General features: G+C 50.0%; 1 protein-coding gene across 8 annotated transcripts in view; it reads right to left on the bottom strand.

The window, feature by feature from the left end:
• LOC119465735 (prolyl 4-hydroxylase subunit alpha-2) overlaps window positions 1-19,129 on the bottom strand; it is a 253,637-nt gene that overhangs the window by 118,374 nt on the left and 116,134 nt on the right. Inside the window, exons 12-13 of one of the 8 annotated variants that reach the window (XM_049657518.1) lie at window positions 18,851-18,947; window positions 17,591-18,106 (exon numbers count right to left, since the gene is read on the bottom strand). The exons of 4 other annotated variants lie outside the window; for them this stretch is intronic. In XM_049657518.1, coding sequence (XP_049513475.1) covers window positions 18,012-18,106; window positions 18,851-18,947 — 192 coding nt within the window. In that variant the 3' untranslated portion in view covers window positions 17,591-18,011. Of the gene's footprint in view, window positions 1-417; window positions 703-17,590; window positions 18,107-18,268; window positions 18,321-18,850; window positions 18,948-19,129 lie in introns of those variants that run through there. 3 more of the 8 variants (XR_007464052.1, XM_049657521.1, XM_037726203.2) reach the window with 3 other exon arrangements.

Genomic DNA, 19,129 nt, shown 5'->3' with positions numbered 1-19,129 from the left:
CCCTCTGGGTAGCGTCACATCGCGGCAACTCACTGAACTAAGGCGGACCAACGGCTCCCGTTGCGGAGCGAGCGATTGCACTTGCGTTGAAAAAATATAGGAGGCGCTGATATAGTCACTACTATTCAGAACTACACAGCCACAGATGCAATAAACTGCACAGCAAAGGCGGACCTCAAACACATACTGTGGGCCTGCCTATACAGTCATCACCACAGACAAAGCCAGAAAAATTATAACTACAACGGACCCCATCCTGGACAATCAATAAAGCGATTCTCTCTGTTTTGAATTAATGTTCGGCTTCAAGAAAGTAAGTATAGACTCCCGAAAGTGTTCGACGAAAACGGCCAAATAAGGCATGAATACGCGTAACTAAACGAGCGCTCACACTAAGGTACGCCAGTAATCGCTCACCTGCGCATGTATCCCAGCTTGGTCTCCATGCGGTGCAGGAATTCACCGAGCTTGTCGACGAGCCTGCGCTCTAGGGACATCAGGTCCTTCATGTGCGCCACCGATGAGAAGACGTTGCCTGCGCTGGCCGCATCAGGGTTGAGCAGGGAGGCGAGCCAGAGCGTCGCAAAAGTCACGAGCAGTAGCCGGCAGCGCATCGCTGATGCCGAAGGAAGGGTCAGCTACGAAGCACCCATCGGGAGGAAAGGCCTGGGCGAGAAAAAGCGGTTCGTTCTTGAACAAAAAGGACGTATTTTTAGGCTCTCGAGACCGAAGTGCCCAGCGACGCAGTACTGTTTTATTGTCCGTTTTTATTGCAAAGCCATTTCTTAAGAATCTCAAAAGCAAAGCCCATTGTTTGAGTAAATGCTAGGAGTAGTGCGCAGAAGAGAATATGAATGTGAATAGAGTGACCATTTCTCAAGTTAACTCTTGTAAAATCCATGGAGGAGGACTAGGAAAAAGGAAGAAAGGAAAGGCAGGGACGTTAACGAGACGCACGTCCGGTTTGCTACCCTACACGGGGGAAGGGGTTTAAAGGGATGAAAAGTAAGAAAGGAGAGAGAGGGAAGAAAATACTTTCAGTATGAACACGTGCGATTGTCCAACATTTCACAATCGGTCACTGAGGCCACTCGACTTCATGAACTGTAACAATGCCCGCGTCGCTTTGTAAGCCATGCGACGCGTGGGGCCATGGTCCAAGAATCTTTGTCTCTGAAAACGGTCTGCTGTCTAATCGGTTTAACACACTCCGAAGAATGTCGCGTTCGATGTCATAAAGATGACAAAAACACAACACGTGTTCCATCGTCTCCTCACAGTTGCACGAGTCACAGATTGGTGTGTCGGACATGCCCTTACGGAATGATGAGTACGCTTTCGTAGAATCCATGCGTATCCCAAGCGCTATATGGGAATCGGTTGAAGCGAAGACTGTTTTGTTGCTGGCAAAGAACGCCGCTCTTGTGGATAATGAAATTAAGGCGATGGAATGTTGGCATGAGGAGAACGGCATGTCTGTCTAGGAGTTTACATCTGCGATTGCTTATACTACAGCAACTGCCGCCTGGAGATGCCAGGGCTTGCACTATCTCCGGTACCGGCCCAGTGTGCAAGACAACATGGTAGCACACGCAAAGTGAAGGAAGAAAGCAAGAAAGCTTGGCTTAAAAAAAGATTCAGGCAGAGCCCACTTCACGATGACTGTTGCCGTCAATTCAATTAGCATTCAAGCAATGAGCGCCATTGTATTGTTGAAGAGACATCTCTGGCACCTCTATTTACAGTCGGCTATGCTCATTTTGAGGTTAACATTGCTTCGGGAATTTGCAACGTACACTCTCTCCGGGATAAACCCATTTCCCTATCACACGTCAATTGGCAAAGCCAGTCATTATCATGACTGCGTGAATGAGGATTAAATGACGACGATGAAATTATGTAAATTGGTCGATGGAACGTAACAACTTTGACTTGCGATGGAAGGATGTTTCCTTTGAAAACAAGTTGTACACAGCGCGAATTGCTAAGACGGGCTTGCAATATGATAGGGATTTCCGTCACCGGCTTGATAAGATCGGAAGTTCACTTTCACTGATGGAAGTGTCGACACCGTAACTAACACCTGTCGTAGAGTCCTTGCCGTTTGGTGTGTAAGAACGTAGATTGATGTTCCCCAACACATAGTCTTTGTTTCATGCATCCAGTGCATTATGCTGCGTAACGTCTATAGCGAGAACATTCTTGCGACCATTGATCCTCGCATCTGTGGTTTGTCCCGGGGCGAGGGCCTCGAAAGACACCGACGGGGCTTGACGACTGAGCCGGTTTATACTAACAGCAGTATTCACCAGTTCAAAAAAAAAAAAATCGTGTGACCTGATGGCTCTCGCGTAATCATGGTATCCTAACGTTCTGAAGGTGCAGGCATAAGTAGTTATCTCTTTGCTTTACGCCTTGTCACGGGCACAAAGTCGCCTTTAGCCCTGCTGTCGTCACTGGCCGTAGAGTATATCAGCGTGTCCTCGCTGTCGGTGTCGCTCGGGTGGCCGGAGCGCTTTCTTGGAATGGCTGCAGTCGACGTGGAAGGTATCGGAGGAGGCGCCGGTGATTCCAAGTGTACTTCCGCAGTCACAAGAACGGCGTCTTCCGCAAACACTAAAGAAAAACTTCAAAAATTAGGGACACTGAAACCAGCGTTCTAAAGAGAAATCACTTCATTTGATTTCCTTCAAGCGTCACTAGGCCGAGCTAATGCGGTTGTTGATACGATTGACACAGATACTCACGGTCTTTTGAGACAGCGTCCCTACTGCGAGTAAGCTGCGGGGCGTCGTGTAATACGGAGCAAGTTGACGACATGCTTCCACGCGCAGTCATCAGACCTTTCTTCAACCCCTGGTCCTCTCCTGTTGTACTGGTTAAAAACCTCACTGACAGGTTACGATGCTCCCTAATGCGAATTTTGAGCGCACCTGTTTAGGTGTTTTGAAATCGCGATATATTGTGGCAAAAATTGACAGTCACTTTAGCATAGGCCAAAGAGGGTGAAGGCGAAAGACTGCGCGCTCAAGAGAGATTCATTAAATTACTTTACATTCTTATTCAAATGCGTTATTTCTTATTAATTGTGTTCTACCATCAAAGGTCGTCAGTTCTAGTGCTTTAATTGACGCTACCTTAGTTAACCGTGCCTTAATTAACTTCGCCCTAATTAACACCCAAGGTCGTGGGTTTGAGTGCTTTAGTTAACTCTATCATAATAAGTTGTGCCTTAGTTAACTTTGCCTGAACACCAAAGGTCGTGTGTTCGAGAGCCTGAATGAACTCTGTCCTAATTACCTTCGCCTTTCTTGGCATGATGAGCGGTATCCAAGCCAGCTGTGGAAGACGACGACGAATAGCAATGGCATGAGCGCATCAGTGCGCGAGGCGAACTCGCATGACTTTCTGTACCACACAGCGCGATTTCAAGGCAACCATCTGATGAGGCATTTAGGCTTTTCGCCTTAAAATTTGATTCTGAGCGACAGGGTCCCCTCGGTAGCGGCGCTGAGCCTCCCCTTGGGCAGCTCGTTTAGCAGCTGCGGTAGACAAAGCATTTTCACCGGTTGCATCGCTCATTGTTCAGAAAGAAAACGTAATCCGGGAACACGTGGCTCGCGCGAAGCGCATTCTCTAGCTGCGACGGCGCAGGTGAAGTAGCAGACGCGCAGCAAGTCCCAAGCTCACGCCAGCGCTTTTTTTTTTCCAGATATGGTATCGCTGCACGCGTTCGCCGCATGCCTGGTCACCGCCGTGAATCACGTCTCGCGCGGCACCCTGCTTTCTTCCTCACCGTTTCGTCATACTTAACTTCTCCGCTTTCCTCATCACATTCCTTCATCGCCCGCTGCACTCAGCGTTCACTCTTTCATCCTTCGCTTTGCCTGTTCGCTCGGTTACGGTGAGGGACGCAGTCGCCGACGCTCAACGCTGGAACCGGTGCCTAGGAGCTGCGCTCTAAAATAAAAGTGGCTATATTAAATTCCGTGTGGATTAAAGCCCCTGCATACGCAGTTTTCGCCGGCCAGGTTAAGTACCGCCAACCTACCCTCCTCCTCCACGCTCCTCCCTCACTCACCCCCTCAGTTTCCGGCGTCAAGCGGAACTTACGTAGTCCCAGCTTCCGTTTTAAACGGAAGCGACGTCACTGCTTCGTAGGGGTGCTAGCGTGAAACAAGCGAAAATTCAGGAACCGTAAATCCCGGAAGTAGAAAAACCGGAAATGGAAACACCGGAAGCGGAAACTGCGGAAGCGGAACTACAGCGGCACACATGAAAGGTTGGCGCTACTTAGCAGAAGCGGTGGTGGCGCGTGGACGGAGGGGCTTTAGGGTGGACCACCGGCGCCTGCACAAGATTGCTGGCAAAGACATTTATACTCTTCCTCGAATAAGACGACAGCCTCGATTGCCTACAAGAGGTCCGTTGTTTTAGATGCGAGAGCATCTTATGCTCGGGGCAGTGTCCGTTCTGCGGCGTCCGCACCCATACTGCGCATGCGCTACTCTCCCTCATTCTCCTACGCAGGTGTGTGCTCTCCTCCTTCCCTCTCGCACTCTCCGCCACAGGTGCGGCGCAGCAAATCATTGCATATAACTCTCTCACTCTCTCCCTCTCTCTCTAATGGTACGCCGGTAAGCGGTGCAAGTGTCGCGGCGCAGTATAAAGTGCGCGTTCGCCGTGCTTCCGTCATTGCGAAACGCCATGAACAACGTCAACGTCGGCGCTAGTTGCAGCGGCAGCGCCACCGCCGCGGAGCAAGATACCGCGTCTTCAAGATACCGCGCGCACCGACGCTAGGGAATCACGTACTATCTCTAAATAAAGACGCAACAACCCCGTACAAACGTCTCCTCTCTTCTGAATACATTATCTCACTCCAACTTTCATTGGGTTGTGTTGCCGAGTGAAACCAAACAGAAACTCGATGCGCACCCCCCCTCCCCCCCCCCCCCCCCCGCCACCCCCCCCCGCCGCGATGCTTTCGCATGCCACCTTGGTTGCCCGTAGGGTGAGATGATGTGATTTTTTTTCTGCCGTCGACTTGCGCCAGCGATATATTGTCACCTCGCTATGCCGCAGTGTGACTGTCCAAAGACGATCACACCTAATTACTTCGCGACCCGTGCCACGCGATTATGAATCTGCTGCACCATCCGACATATATACAGACGCCAGTGGTGTCGCTCTTGGTGTAGTTCTCGTGCAGCGCAAGCTCGCTTACCTGAGCATGTGTTGGCCTATGGAAGCCGCACCCTGACCAAGGTGGAAGAGAGTTTTTCGTTCACCGAAAAAGAGTGCCTCGCAATTGTGTGCGCGCGAGAAACAGTTCTCCCCCTTTTTTACGGCATGCCTTTCAACGTTGTAACAGACCATCATGCACTCTGCTGATTGGCCTTCCCTAAAAGGTCCCTCTGGTAGCCTCGATTGTTGGCTTTTCGCATACAAGAATTCCACAATTTCGTCGTTTACCGATCCTGGCGCAAGCATTCTGACGTGGATGCTCTCTATCAATCACCCGGAAAATCCGACGAAGGGCCACGTTCAGCGGTGGAATTTCTCTGTATGCTGTGTCAACGCTTGTGTGCGACACAAGAAACTCAAAGATCGCTTTGACAGTCTGAATGTTGCCCATGTGTGTAGGTACGCTGATGACGTTTTGGTTTTCTTACAATATATGACGAAGGAACTGTTTGAAAATGCCGTTTCTGATGCAGGCGCAGTGTTCTCTAATTGCCGCTGTCCTTTGGTTGGGAAACATGTGGTCTCCAGGGACAAATTTATTAATTTTTTGGGCCTTGGGATGTATAGCTCCGCCAACGATGTCTGATGGTGTTACAAACCAAGCGGAAACAAGCCTGTTCTTCCATTTCATTCGTCCCATTTGAAGCAAATGAAAAGAGCGATAGCGCGCTCATGTTTTCCTAACGCGCTTGTGAAGTCGTGTGAACACCGATGTGCCGCTATAGCGTCTTCAACTAGGCACGCCATCTTGTGAATTCAGGGTATCCATCGGTCATTCTTGCCTCATTAGCGGAAGCTCTGCTGAAGTGTTCAAGGAGCGCTCGCGTAACCTCGGACCATGACGCCTACGCCTGCATTCAAACACCACTGGTCATTGGCTACGCGCACACTGTGTCGTACAACTTTCGTAAAATAGGTCGAAAGGCTGGTGTAGACGCTGTATTCTGAGCGCCTGCGCGGTTGTTCTCGCTCTGTAAGCCATCTGATGTCTGTGAATTCAAGCACAAGCAACCCTACGTTACCTGCACGGAGCGGATCCTTTATTCGATTCCGATGACGTGTGATAAGCTGTACGTTGGCCAGATAGGGAGATGTATGAACACAAGGCTCACAGAGCATAACTACCACTGCTCTAGAAAAGATATCGGTCACCTTGCCTTCCATTGTAGGCATTGCGGATGCGGGCTAGAAATGTAAGATACAAAAGAGTTGTGCAGGGAAAGAAACAAGCTGACACGGGAAATTATAGAATCAGCTGAGATTGCGAAGCGCAAGGAAAAGTGCACCAGTTTCTCCTCAGTCGCTTTATCTGACAAACGAAAAACTTTTTATGTATCTTAACACCGGTAGATCAGATGGTGTATTTCACTCGCGTTCTTTCCCATTTTCTCTGTTTCCTTTTTCTTCTTTCTTTCTTGTTTTTTCTGTCTTCTTTCGTGCAGTATGAAGGGTTGTCAAGTATGAAGTCTCGTCCTGCATGATGGCTGTTAGCTTGCATGAGTAGTCAAAAGTCTGTCTCGTTCTCTTAGCTGAAGTGCTCCACGCATGCGCTGGAACGCACGATTATGTATACTTATTCAGCAATACACCGACAGGCGCAGCACAGCGCTCGTGTTTGTTCATTTTGTGTTACCTCTTTATTTCGGAGTGCGCTGCCATATTCCAGCATGATTAGCCAACTAGCCCACAAGTACGTCTTAAGATAAAAAAAATGTCGCACAAAACTGGAGCTACTGAGGAGCCGATACATAAGCCTGATTGTTGCAAATAGTAGATAGATAGAATTTATTGATAGGAAAGACAGAGAGGTCGACGTGAGCTAGTGCACTCTAGTCTGCTAAACTGTACTGGAGAATAAGGAAGGGGAGTGAAAGTACTGGGATGGATGATGATGATAAGAGAAGCGGTGAGTGCTTATGTACATCAGACGGTGGCCCTACTAGAGCCGCTCGTCTAGCTTCGTGTCCTGCAGAAACTTCAACTGCGCTTTACTTGCCCGCATTGAAGTTGCATTGTCAGGCTGTGGGCCGAGAATAGCTCCCTCCGACAGTGGTTGCCTGCCAACGCTGGCTAGGGGATTTCCCAACGTTCTTCGCTCCCTAATCTATGCTGGGCAGTGGTATAATATGTGTTCCAGCGTTTCAGGCGTCTGTCCGTGCTCACAATCAGGGCTGTTCGACTCATCCATCAGGTGCGCGTAGCAACGGGTGAAAGCAACGGCCAGCCGAATCCTGTGTATAGTAATGACGCTTTGCTCCGCGTAACCTTCGGGGGCAAACCGAATTTACCGTGTGGGTCGATCATATGTAGATGTGTGTGGATTTTGTCAGCGTGGGCCCTGTATGCCTTTGTTGTAAGGTCCTGCATGAGTGCCGTGATCATTGATTTGGTGTCAGATCTCCAGTAGGCAGTCCGTACTTCATCAGAGGAAGAGAATACCGATCTTGCCTCACTGTCAGACGATTAAAAGGATTAAAGGGATCTTCGTTCGGCTAAAGTCGTCGTGCTTGCGTGAGCTGGCTGCCGCGCTCCGCGTGGCCAGTTGGAGATACAACAGATGGCGACGAGGGTAAATAGGAGTGGACTCGAATAAGCTGCAAGATGAGCCTCCTTCAGCCACCGGAATTCCTGCCAGTGCCGGGAAAGCCAGCCATTCCATGGAAGCAGGGGCGAAACTGTTTGAAAATTATCTGCTGGCCTCGGGGAACAACGTCCACTCTGCTGCTCAGCGCAAGCGCTTTTGCTGAACTATGTGGGCGTGGAAGGTCAACGCATTTTCTACGCATTACCGGAAGAACAGGAGCTTCGACAAGAAAAGAGCAAGACACGAGCACGGCCCAGAAGACGACGGGCAAACAGGATAAATTTAACATCGCTTTTTCTTCTTCTTCTTCTTTCCGGGGTTTTACGTGCAAAAAAAAAAAAACCGTTCTGATTATGAGGCATGCCGTAGTGGAGGGCTCCGGATTAATTTTGATCACCTGGGGTTTTTTACCGTGCACTACAACGCAAGCACACGGACGTTTTTGCATTTCTCCTCCATCGAAATGCGGCCGCCGTGGCCGGGATTCGATCCCGCGATCTCGTGCTCAGCATCGCAACGCTTTAGCTGACTGAGCCGGTAATTACCGCGGCGGGTAATTAACATCGCTTTGACAAAGCTCGAAGATTACTTCGTCGCAACAACTAATGTCGTTGAGCGGCCGTGGGTCTGAGACCGTGCTCAGCTGCCGGGGAAATCGGTGGATTCATTCGTCACAGGTCTTCGTGAGCTTTCTGTTACATGTTACTTCGGTACATAGCTTGTGGAAAAGACTGGCCACCACCAGCTACGGGAGCGACTACTGCTAGAAGGTTCCGCTCTGACCTTGCAACGTGCGCTCGACATCGCGAGAACCATGGAAGCAACGGAACAATATACCCTGCAACTTACCCCACGTACGGAGTTTCATGTAGTGGACCACCACGCATCATCATCCATGCGACCGGAGCGCTCTGCGGTCTCTAGAGCGGTGCTAGACCAGCCAGCAATCACCTTAAGAATTGGTTTCGGCTGCGGCTCCCCGAGGCATATAGCAAGTTCGTGAACGTGCAGAGCCAGAACAAGGACGTGCAACAAGTGTGATAAGTTGGCTCATTTCGAATGTATGTGCTGAAGGCTAGAAGAGCCTAGACAATCACTAGCCGTTCAAGAAGTCATTCTTGAACGGAAGTCATTCTTGAACCCTCCCCCCCCCCCCCCCCCCCCTTCGCGACCTTTCGTGCGTGAGAAGAAGGCGCGTTTGCTCTACATATATGGTGATTGTAAAGGAGGAAAGAGACGCCTACTTCTGCAGCCCTTAAGGAAGCACGGCGCAGAACGCGCGTTTGTTCTCCGCCGTGCGTTCACTCCCCGTGAAAGCGCGCGTCCCTCGCGCCCTTTCACTCGCACATACAGCGTTCGGCGGCGCGCGGCGCTGGCGCTGAGCCGTGCTCCCTCAAGGGCTGCAGAAGATAGCGCCAACCTTTCCCTTTCCCTCAAGAACCACTTATCATCATCATCGCGCGGCGACGATTTCATCTCCATTGACGTCATACGGAACCTCACGGCGACGGCGACGGCGACGGCGACGGCAACGGCGACGGCGACGCCGACGGCAGAAATCTGCTTTTGAGTGTCCATATAATTGCTATCGCAATAAAAATAGTGACGTTTCACTTCGTGAACGCGGGTCACGCGAAAGCGTACGGGCGCCATTCGTGTATAATTCCGATAGCAATGATATTGTTGCGCGAATGACGAGTCAATTAAACGAGCAACTATTTGCAGATTATATTTACAGCAGCGGTTGCCGCGCTGACCGGTTGGATTCACAGCGCGAGCCCAGTTCGTTCTTCCTCCTCTTCGCTGGAGTGATGGCGCCCGCACGCCTCGTTCAAACGACGAAATACAATACGCGTGTAACAATGTGGACACTCAAGGCGCATTTCTGCCGTCGGGGTCGCCGCGATGGCCCGTATCAAGTCCAAGGGCGATAACATTGTCCCCGTGCGCGTGCCATATCCTGTATGTCCGAGTGAAAGCGTGCGATGGTGAGCAGAATCGCGCACAAAGAAGGAAAGTGGGAAGGTAGGGAGGGGTTTGGTTTGTACTCTGGGAGCAACTGCGTACTTTGCGCAGTGGCATGCGCTATATCTTCAAAGTGATCTGCAGATGCGACGACTTCGGGGGCGGTTGACTCGCGGTTGGCCTGCCGCCGCTTGCGTTGCTGCTCCGTCCTTCTTGCACGGCGCTCGGCAACTCGATAGCGAGAAGGACCCGGCACATTCATAGCGCGCACACAACCCCTAGCAACTGCCAGAAGGGGTCAACTCAGCGTGCTCGCGAGGCCATAGCATCAATTACGATTTTGACGGCAGTTTTTCTGAAAAAAGAAAACATATATAAGTCGCACCGTTCAAAAAGACGCACCGACGAAAAATAAAGAAAAACACCGCGACTTATACGCCTGAACATACGGCATTTGAAGTCTCACTAGTGGTCTCGGTATTGTCATAGGGAGGTGTTTCGGGGATGTCGGGGGCGTGAAACTATGCAGGTTTAATGCTTGCGTGATTTGCAATTGCTTTAGAAAATCACAGTCACGGTTGGTTCCTGGAAGTGATGACAGAGGGTGGGGCGAGTATCTGGTCAACAGGCGAAGGTAGGTCAGCACAGGTTCAGACGAGCTGTATACGTCGATTGGGCGATTCCGTGTTTCCGCTATTGTGCCATTAGGTGACGTGCATCGTGGCAAGCCAAGTCATACCCACTCTGTTGTGCCTGAGGGCTCCCCAGCGTGCGCATGTTAGCACAGGCATACTGTAGCGTATCTAGCCCAAGACAAGTGACTCGTTGACTTGGAGCTAACTTCGTTCAGAAGGACCCCATCTCAGTCCAGATATAACCTGAAGAAAGTGCATGAAGTTTGTCAGTTTAGTCCTAAGCGCGGTAACGTGTTTTGTCCGAGAAATATTGCGGCATATTACGACACCAAGAAATATGTGGGTGCGGACTAAAGGGAGCGCCGTTCCATCGACCGTGATGCGATATTGTGACAATGACTTTTGCGTGAATGTCAACATTGCACACTTAGTTGCTGAGAGTTGCAGGCCTTTACGGCGGAAGTACTTCGCTGTGATGGTAGTCGCACGTTGAAGCCTTGCAGGCACTTGTGGACGTGTGACCCCAGATGACCAGATACAGATTTCATCCGCGTACGTACTGATATCCGTTGTGTCAGGTAGCTCATCTGCAAGGTCCACCAGAATTACATTGAACATTATTGGGTTAAAGACGCCACTCTGCGGACCACCCCTGCGAAGCTCGTCTACCAGTTACGCCATCCGCAGTGGACATGAAAATGGTGCGGCGACTGAAATAACGGTACAGCCATGCATGCATCTAGCCACTAACACCGAGATCATCAAGCGCCTGAAGAATCGAATTGTGCAATACATTGTCGTAGGCCTTTTCAATATCCAGAAAAATTGCACGTACCAGGTGGCGGCGTCTTTTCAACTGTTTTACAGAGGATACCAGGTCAATCACGCCGTCAATCTACAATCGGCCTCGTCGGAAACCGTTGATAAAATCAGGAAATCCATCACTTTTCTCGAGTAGCCATATCAGTCTGCTCAGTACCATCCGCTCCATCACTTTACCAACACAGCTTGCTCGGCCGATAATGTGAAAGATCATGCGGACATTTCGCGGGTTTCAGTAGAGCCAAAATAGGACGGCCCTAGTCCAGTTGTCAGGCACAGTCCCTGAGACCCACGTAGAGTTGTAGAGCCACAGGAGAATTTCTCGAGCTTCCACACCAAGAGGACGAATCGCGGAGCATATGATTCCATCTGGTCCTTGATATTATGACCAGTGGGAAGCAGATATCGCAGCGTCGAGCTCATGCACAGTGAAAGGCGCATCCAGATGGTCATCACTAGATAGTGGAAAACCCAATCGCGTTTGTGTTGGTAAAATGCTAGTGACACTCACAACCAATTTGCAGAAGTATTCGGCGACCACAACTTCACAACGGCCTTGCCGTATGACCATAGTGCTGAGCGCGTGCAGCTCTTGTGGAGGCGATCGAAGGCTTCGCAAAATTTGCCAAATTCAAGGGACAGAGGTTATCTCGGGTCTAGAAAGCCACAGAATGTTCTCCAGCGTTGTTTGTCGAGCTTCTCAAGATGCCATTGGAAATGACGTTGAGCCCGGAGATGCACTGACGTCTAATTGTGAATTGGCCCTTCTCTATGGCTGGCCACCAATAGGTCATTTAGGTGCAGATGCGCTGAGGGGTTTTGTGGTGTCACGTGAAGTTGACGCCATGACATCTTCAATATTCGATGGTGATTGGATGGTTCCACAGGCGGTGTTCACAAATTCTTGAAATGTTCGCCAATCGATGCAACGTAAAGTGTGCGGAGCTGAGGGATGTAACCATTTTAGCTAGATATATGTTGACCGATGGTCACTTCCATGGATGTCGAGATCAGTACACCATCACGTTGCATACAGCAGGCTCTTTCAAACAAACGCAATGTCAAGACAACTCCTGTGGTAAGAACCCCGAAGGTATGTTGGCGAGCCATCATTGGTCACCATCAAGCCTTGACTAAACATGAAGTCAGCCAAGTCTCTACTGCGGGCGGTCGTCGAAGCAGAGCCCCACATGGGATGGTGGGCGTTAAAGCCGTTGACGACTATGTGGGGACCTGCACCGGTTTGCAGTATGGACAGCAATAAGAGCAGTCTATGCTCGATGTTGCAGGCGTATATTCTCCAATTACTGAGAATGTGCGCCGCTTGTACTTTAGTGTTATGCACACGTACTCGTTGGAAGCATATGGCGCAACATCTTTACGAAGCTACGTTAAATTCCTACGAACCAAAGTGAGCACTTTGCTTAAATAGTGTTCATTCTTTGACCACAGTGGCATATATCCAGATATGCGCTGTAAGGAGGCCATGTTGAGTTCACATATTACAGCCCCGGGAAATTGGTACTTCAACATCCATTGCCGAAAATCAGCGAGGCAGCCTCCTAAGCCTCTCGCATTCCACTGCATTATTTAGGATCTTCGTAATGGGTTTTCAAACGATGGCGCCATGATACCTTATTGGAGAGCCACGAGGAACATGTAGCGTGGTCTTAGCAACGGGCGTCTGTAGCCCACCGAGAAGTAAATGCATCGAAGTTATGAGGTCTTTCAGCACATTTCGCACATTTTAAGCGAAGATTTATAGGCTCACAACATCACAAGTGTCGGTGGTGGTGGTGGTGTCACGCTGAAAAGTGAGCCGATCCTGGTGACAGTGCGGAAAGTGTCCAAGCTCAATGACACATACCAGGGACAAAAAGAGAGAAAGACATAAAGAGAGAGAGAAAGAAAAGAGAGAGAAAAAGAAAGAAAGAAAATCACAAGGAATATCAGATACGCACACGACAAGCTTCGCTTACCCCCATTTTCTTGACAAGGGAAGGGCTGGTGATTTTTTCAGAATGTATTTATTTTTCATTGTCATGTACTTCGAAGAGCTTTGGAGGAAAAGCGCTTTGGCGGGCTAGTTGCATTGTTGTGATTCAAGATCGCAAGCGTGGCTCGCCTGGATGAGTATAGAGAAATAAAATGGACAGTACTATGTGCGTTATTTCCTTTCTCTGTCCTCGCCGAGTGGCGCTGCATTTTAGAGGCAGCTCTTTGGCACCCGTTCCTGGTTTGAGTGCCACCGTCCCTCGGCGCCCCTTGGTGTCACCGCCCCCCGTCCCCATAGCTGTTTTATTGGCGTCGCTCAGCTTAACCAAGCGAACGAGCTCGTGCCACTGCTCGCGCGTTCATCGTCTTCTTCCACAGCTGGCTCATTGGCGTCCCTCGCAGTGACCATGCGAACCCGCTGGTGCCCCTTCTCGCGCGTCTTCTTCCACGGCTGGCTCGTCACCGTCCCTCGCCGTAAACACACAAACGCGCTCGTGCCACTGCTCGCGCGTTCATCGTCTTCCTCTTCGACAGTTGTCTCGTCGCGTCCCTCAGTGTAACCGCCTGAACGCGCTCGTGCCACTGCTCGCACGTTCGTCGTCATCGTCTTCCACAGCTGGCTCGCTGACGTCCCTCGCCGTAACCGCGGTCGTGCCACTGCTCGCGTGTTCGTCGGCGTCTTGTTCTACAGCTGACTGGTTGGCGTCCCTCGCCGTAACAGCGCTCGTGCTCGCGCGTTCGTCATCATCTTCTTCCACAGGAGGCCCGTCGCCGTCCCTCAGCGTAACCACGCGAACGCGCTCATGCCGGCGTTCGCGCGTTCGTCGTCTTTTTCATCAGCTGGCTCGTGGCATCTCTCGCCGCAACCATGCCATCGCGCTCGTGCCACTGCTCGCACGTTCGTCGTCTTCTTCCACAGCTGGCTACGATGCCGCTCATCATCCCAGCGTTCCGATACTGCCCCTCCCTCTGCGAAAGCACTGATGGCACTGGCCCACTGCCAGTACGTGCGGTGATTTCGGTCTCAAATTTTTTGCCTAAATATATCGCGAAATGTAAACACGTATACAGCTGCGCTCAAATTTGGCATTAGGAGTATCGTAATCGCCGGACATATTAAGCGGAGGTCAAGCTGCCTCAAAAAAATTTTGAGCGCTGCTTTCTGATGGCTCTTTTGGTGTCTATGGCTGGATTCCCAGAGGAGTAGGTGAGCTGCCGCAGAATGACGCCATACAAGATGACCGATCCGAACGTGCTCACGTAGAAGCGTTCGTCAGGCCGAACACGTTGAGCGCAGTGACGACGAACGCCTCGCCCGAGGAAGCGCAGCACCGCGGTAATTTGACCGCACCACACACGGGGCCGCGCTGCGGGTTCGTGCGGCTGCTCAGTCCAGGGCAAAACACCCTCGCCATCCTTCGGGCCTCGGCGTGCAATGAGCACAGCCGGTGCCGAGAGCGGCATGTACACCGAGAGCAGGTAGAGGTTGCTGGCAGGGGGGAGCCGTGCGACCAGAAAGAACGGCTCTTTTCGGTGAAGCTGCACGAGAGGAAACAACAGGTACTTTGAAGGACGTTAGAATGCGCAGCGCTCGCTATATGTGTCTCCACAATAATACAAGTGAGCCAGCCGTGCAGAAAGACGCTCAGTGGTATATTCCAATTCTCGCCAGCATCGGAGACAGTCTACGCAGACAGCTGAGTCAGCTTCAGAAACGTATAATGGAATGCGTCTGGAACCGTCTGGAAGACGATGAGATGGATGGATGGATGGATGGATGGATGGATGGATGGATGGATGGATGGATGGATGGATGGATGGATGGATGGATGGATGGATGGACGGACGGACGGACGGATGGATGGATGGATGGACGGATGGACGGATGGACGGACGGATGGACGGACGGATAAATGGACGGACGGACGGACGGATGGAAGGACGGATGGATGGATGGATGGATGGATGGATGGATGGATGGATGGATGGATGAATGGATGGATGGATGGATGGATGGATGGATGAATGGATGGATGGATGGATGAGCGTCCCCATTGAATCGGGGGGGGGGGTTGCGGGGCCAAGTTGCGCGGCCACATTACGGGTGCCGAGTGATCTTCAGGGTCATTCATTGCTCACTCCAGTCGAATGTGTCTGGGTGGTGTCATGGAAGGCTTGCAGGGTTTTAAACGAAACTCGTCTTGGTCACAGTTGCTGGGATGATGCGCCTTTTGAGGTATTGAGGGACTTGCACAATCCATGTGATTTTAAACTGAAGCGCACGAGCAAAGAATTCAAACCTTCCCAAGCATGTCAGCCGGAAGAGCTGCCGTGTCCTGCTTACAAAGATTACCTTTGTGTTCTGAGTGTCCTTAGATGCAACTGTGGGATTGAAGAACTATGCTGAGCCAAGTGGCCCATTAAAATTAACCAATTCTATCCGCAAACGACTAAGTGTCAGCACTCAGTGTCATGAAGAGTAGCCGTAAATATTATGTGATGAAAGTGTGGAACCTTCTGTCACTAGTAAGACATAGTGCGGATGCCTCACTCTCATTGATATCTTTTAACAGCGAGGCTGTTTAAGCCAGCCGTAATGTGTGGCTCATATCAAGAAGCTGCCGCGCCGTAGCCATGGCAACCAGGAGGGCAGCGACATCCATGAGGGCGGCGCGGCGCATGCCTACGTGGTCTCCTCCCCGCCAGCTCCCATCCCTTCCCGACCACCGCCTCACTTCTCTCCGCGGCGCGCTCAGCCAAGAGAAAAAAACGGGCAAGTTTGCACTCGGTCGTGCAGAGCTTAAGCACAGCAAAACTGTCGATCCTCAAGTCTTACTGGCTGCTACTGCTAGGTATTAACTTGGTTGCTGCTAGGTCTTAACTTGGTTTAGCTTAACTACGCATGTAGGAAGGTATTCTCGAGCGATTATTTTTGGAGGTACCTTCCATTTTGCGACATTTCGCGTGACGAGCGCTGGACGCGTCGGCGCCTACGAGCGACAGCGTTCCTGGCATGCCACAAACGCGGGCAGGCTAACCAAGGTTGGCACAGTGCCAAGAACGCTGTTGCTTGCCGACGCCGAATGCGTTGGCGACATTTTGCTGACGCGCTGGACGCGTCAGCGCCTACGAGCGACAGTGTTCCTGGCATGCCACAAACGCAGGCAGGCTAACCAAGGTTGGCACAGTGCCAAGAACGCTGCTGCTTGCCGACGCCGAACGCGTTGAAGGCTAGCCGCTCGATATCAATCGGCCAGCTTCGCTGTGTCTTGAGCTTTGCGTGGTCTAGTGCAAGCTTTCGCCTTTTTTTTTCTTGTCGATCGGTGTATCGGCGCCAGACATACACTTCACGCTATTGTCGAACCTCTATGCATGGTAATTATAAATGAAATATGCAAATTCGGACATTATGGTGTGTAGGAGAATGGACGTACAATCGATAACCACTTGATTGAGCTTACCAAGCTTCAACAGTACTTTTTCCCAGGATGTGCTGGGGCTGCGGACATAATGAATATGTACGCCCGATAATAAGAACTAACTCGTCGAACGAAACCCTCATCAGCGGCTGTACAAATGCTCACTTGAAGTAATTATCTGCACGGTTTGAAGTGAGCGCCGTACATGCTCTTGAGCACCATGCCATTGGTGCACTTTTCAGTCGATACATACTTGAAGTGTTGCGGGTCCAGGACATAAATTTAAAGCTCGGTGGCTTTACGAACTTTATCGACGCACAGAAGGTACTCCCGCTCATCGCTTTAACCAGTGCACAGAGGTGATCGAAGCCATTATGGAGACTTCGGCGTAAACCGTTTGTTTTTGACAAGTAGCTGATAAAGCTTGACGTGTGAGCTTTCTTCATTCTCTCACTACAAGCATTTTCTTTGTTTTCTTTTTTGTAACGGTAATTCGCACATGTTCTGCAGCTTACTAGCTGTGGTATATTTGGGCTATATGCATCTTGTTACAAGCCTAAGGTGCCACGAGGCCTTCACATATAAGCAGATCGAAGGCAACGCACACCATAAGAGTACATCGACCACATGATGCCGACATTTTATAGCAGAGATGCAACTTATCGTCACATTCTTGACAGTTATTGCTTCTCTTACTGGACTTCACCATTATCATTCTTGAAGCATGTCGTTTTTTTTCTCTTTCTAATGGGGTTACTCACCTTTTGCTCAGCAATGAAGGATGACGCGACAAGTTTTGAAGCACTTCTTTCACCTTCTTCATCTACACTGCAGTAGATACAGCCATAGTAAGGAACGTCGTGTCGGGGCCAAACGAATTTCGTTGTTAAAGAATAAAAGAAGTGTGTACAGAGACTTTCAAGTTGAACGTACGTGCTTTACTGTATTTGCAATGAAGCTTTTATCCCGTGACAATAGAAGTCATGCAAATTACAGCACTAGCCGCATCAAATGTCGGTGGAGTGCCAACATCCTGAAGTTGGTGTGCTTTAGTCTGCACAGGCCATCCACTTACGTTTCAACATACTTAACGTCGTGTGCTTAAATTTGGCATGTATCATACCTTGACCTTATTTCTAACACCCTCAAGGTGGCGTGCGTTCCTTTGCATGAGCAATCCTGTGATTTTATTTTCACTTTATTTTGAAAAAAAAAAAACAACAATAGACACTAACAGGGATGACCCGTCGTTCCCAATGAAAGAAAGAATTCTCAAAGAGAAAGGTACAAGAGGAAGGAACAAATACGCAGCATGAACAAGAAATAAAGTAACACAGATAACTATCACAGCTTCGCAGAATCTAGTGTCCGTCTCCGTTTCTTCGCCGGGCATGGTCGGCGGAACATCTGGCCGTTGGCTCGAATCCATACGTTGGCGACTGCAATAGCAAAAATAGTGCAACGAAGTATGTCGGCTAACCTCGATAAGCGAAACGAAATAGTTAAGGGTAGTAAACCGTGCCTTTTGTTCCGTCAGAAACGAACGATGTGGGATGTGCAACCATTAACCACTTACGAGTAATCGTAGTACGGTACGGTACCTAATAGCGAGACAGATAAGGGTATCCGAGAGGCTAAATTTGTTTAATGCCCCTACAACTGAAACACTCCTACTATATTGTGGGTGATCGTGCGCATTTTGTTGCTTATACGGAATAAAAATAGGCTTCATGCTATATTTATCTGTATTCGGTAACCTCAATAGTAAACGGGAGTTCCCTTTCTGGAGAGTGCGGTACACATGGCGTACATTCACAATATTTTATGGTTTCGGCTATCGCAATCGTTTCCGTTTGAATTTTCCTGTTGACATTTCTCTTGTTCACGATATAGTATGCCTGTGGTGCTTAAAGCCCGTAGATACTGTTGGCGTCAAAAGTATTAAGACAGCAGGACGTGAGGAAACGTTCAATTTCCAAGCAGTTTGCGAGTGTAGCCAGTAAAACCGTACAGTACCATGTTTGTACATACTATTACAAGCTGAAAATAAGAATACCACGCTGCGTACATGCCCAGACTGCGGAAATGTCCAGCTTTTCCTCAGATCACGCGGTCCCAAAGCCTTTGACGATGACTGGGGCACTACGAGTATAGTGAGAAAAAGATGCATTATATTATATTACCCTGCTTTGTGCCATGTGCCACGGAGCATGCGCCGTGCAACGTGTTCACGTCGTAGCTGCCGTCCTCGCGCATGTTGTACCAGAAGGCAGCCGAGCCCTGCAAGGAGAGACGCGCGCACATAAGTGGTGATTTCAATTTTTATATCAGTTTCATGTTATCCTGATTGAACAAGACTGACTTAGTGAAAATCGCTTAGCAAGGCACAGTATGCTAGGAAATGTGCCCGCGGCTCGCTACATTTTACGCTGACAGCAATAGCAACATTGCAGTACTATGAT

This window comes from Dermacentor silvarum, chromosome 10 (genome assembly GCF_013339745.2).
Source record: "Dermacentor silvarum isolate Dsil-2018 chromosome 10, BIME_Dsil_1.4, whole genome shotgun sequence".
In the NCBI taxonomy this organism is placed as follows: domain Eukaryota; kingdom Metazoa; phylum Arthropoda; class Arachnida; order Ixodida; family Ixodidae; genus Dermacentor; species Dermacentor silvarum.
This window is presented reverse-complemented; position numbering and strand designations above follow the sequence as displayed.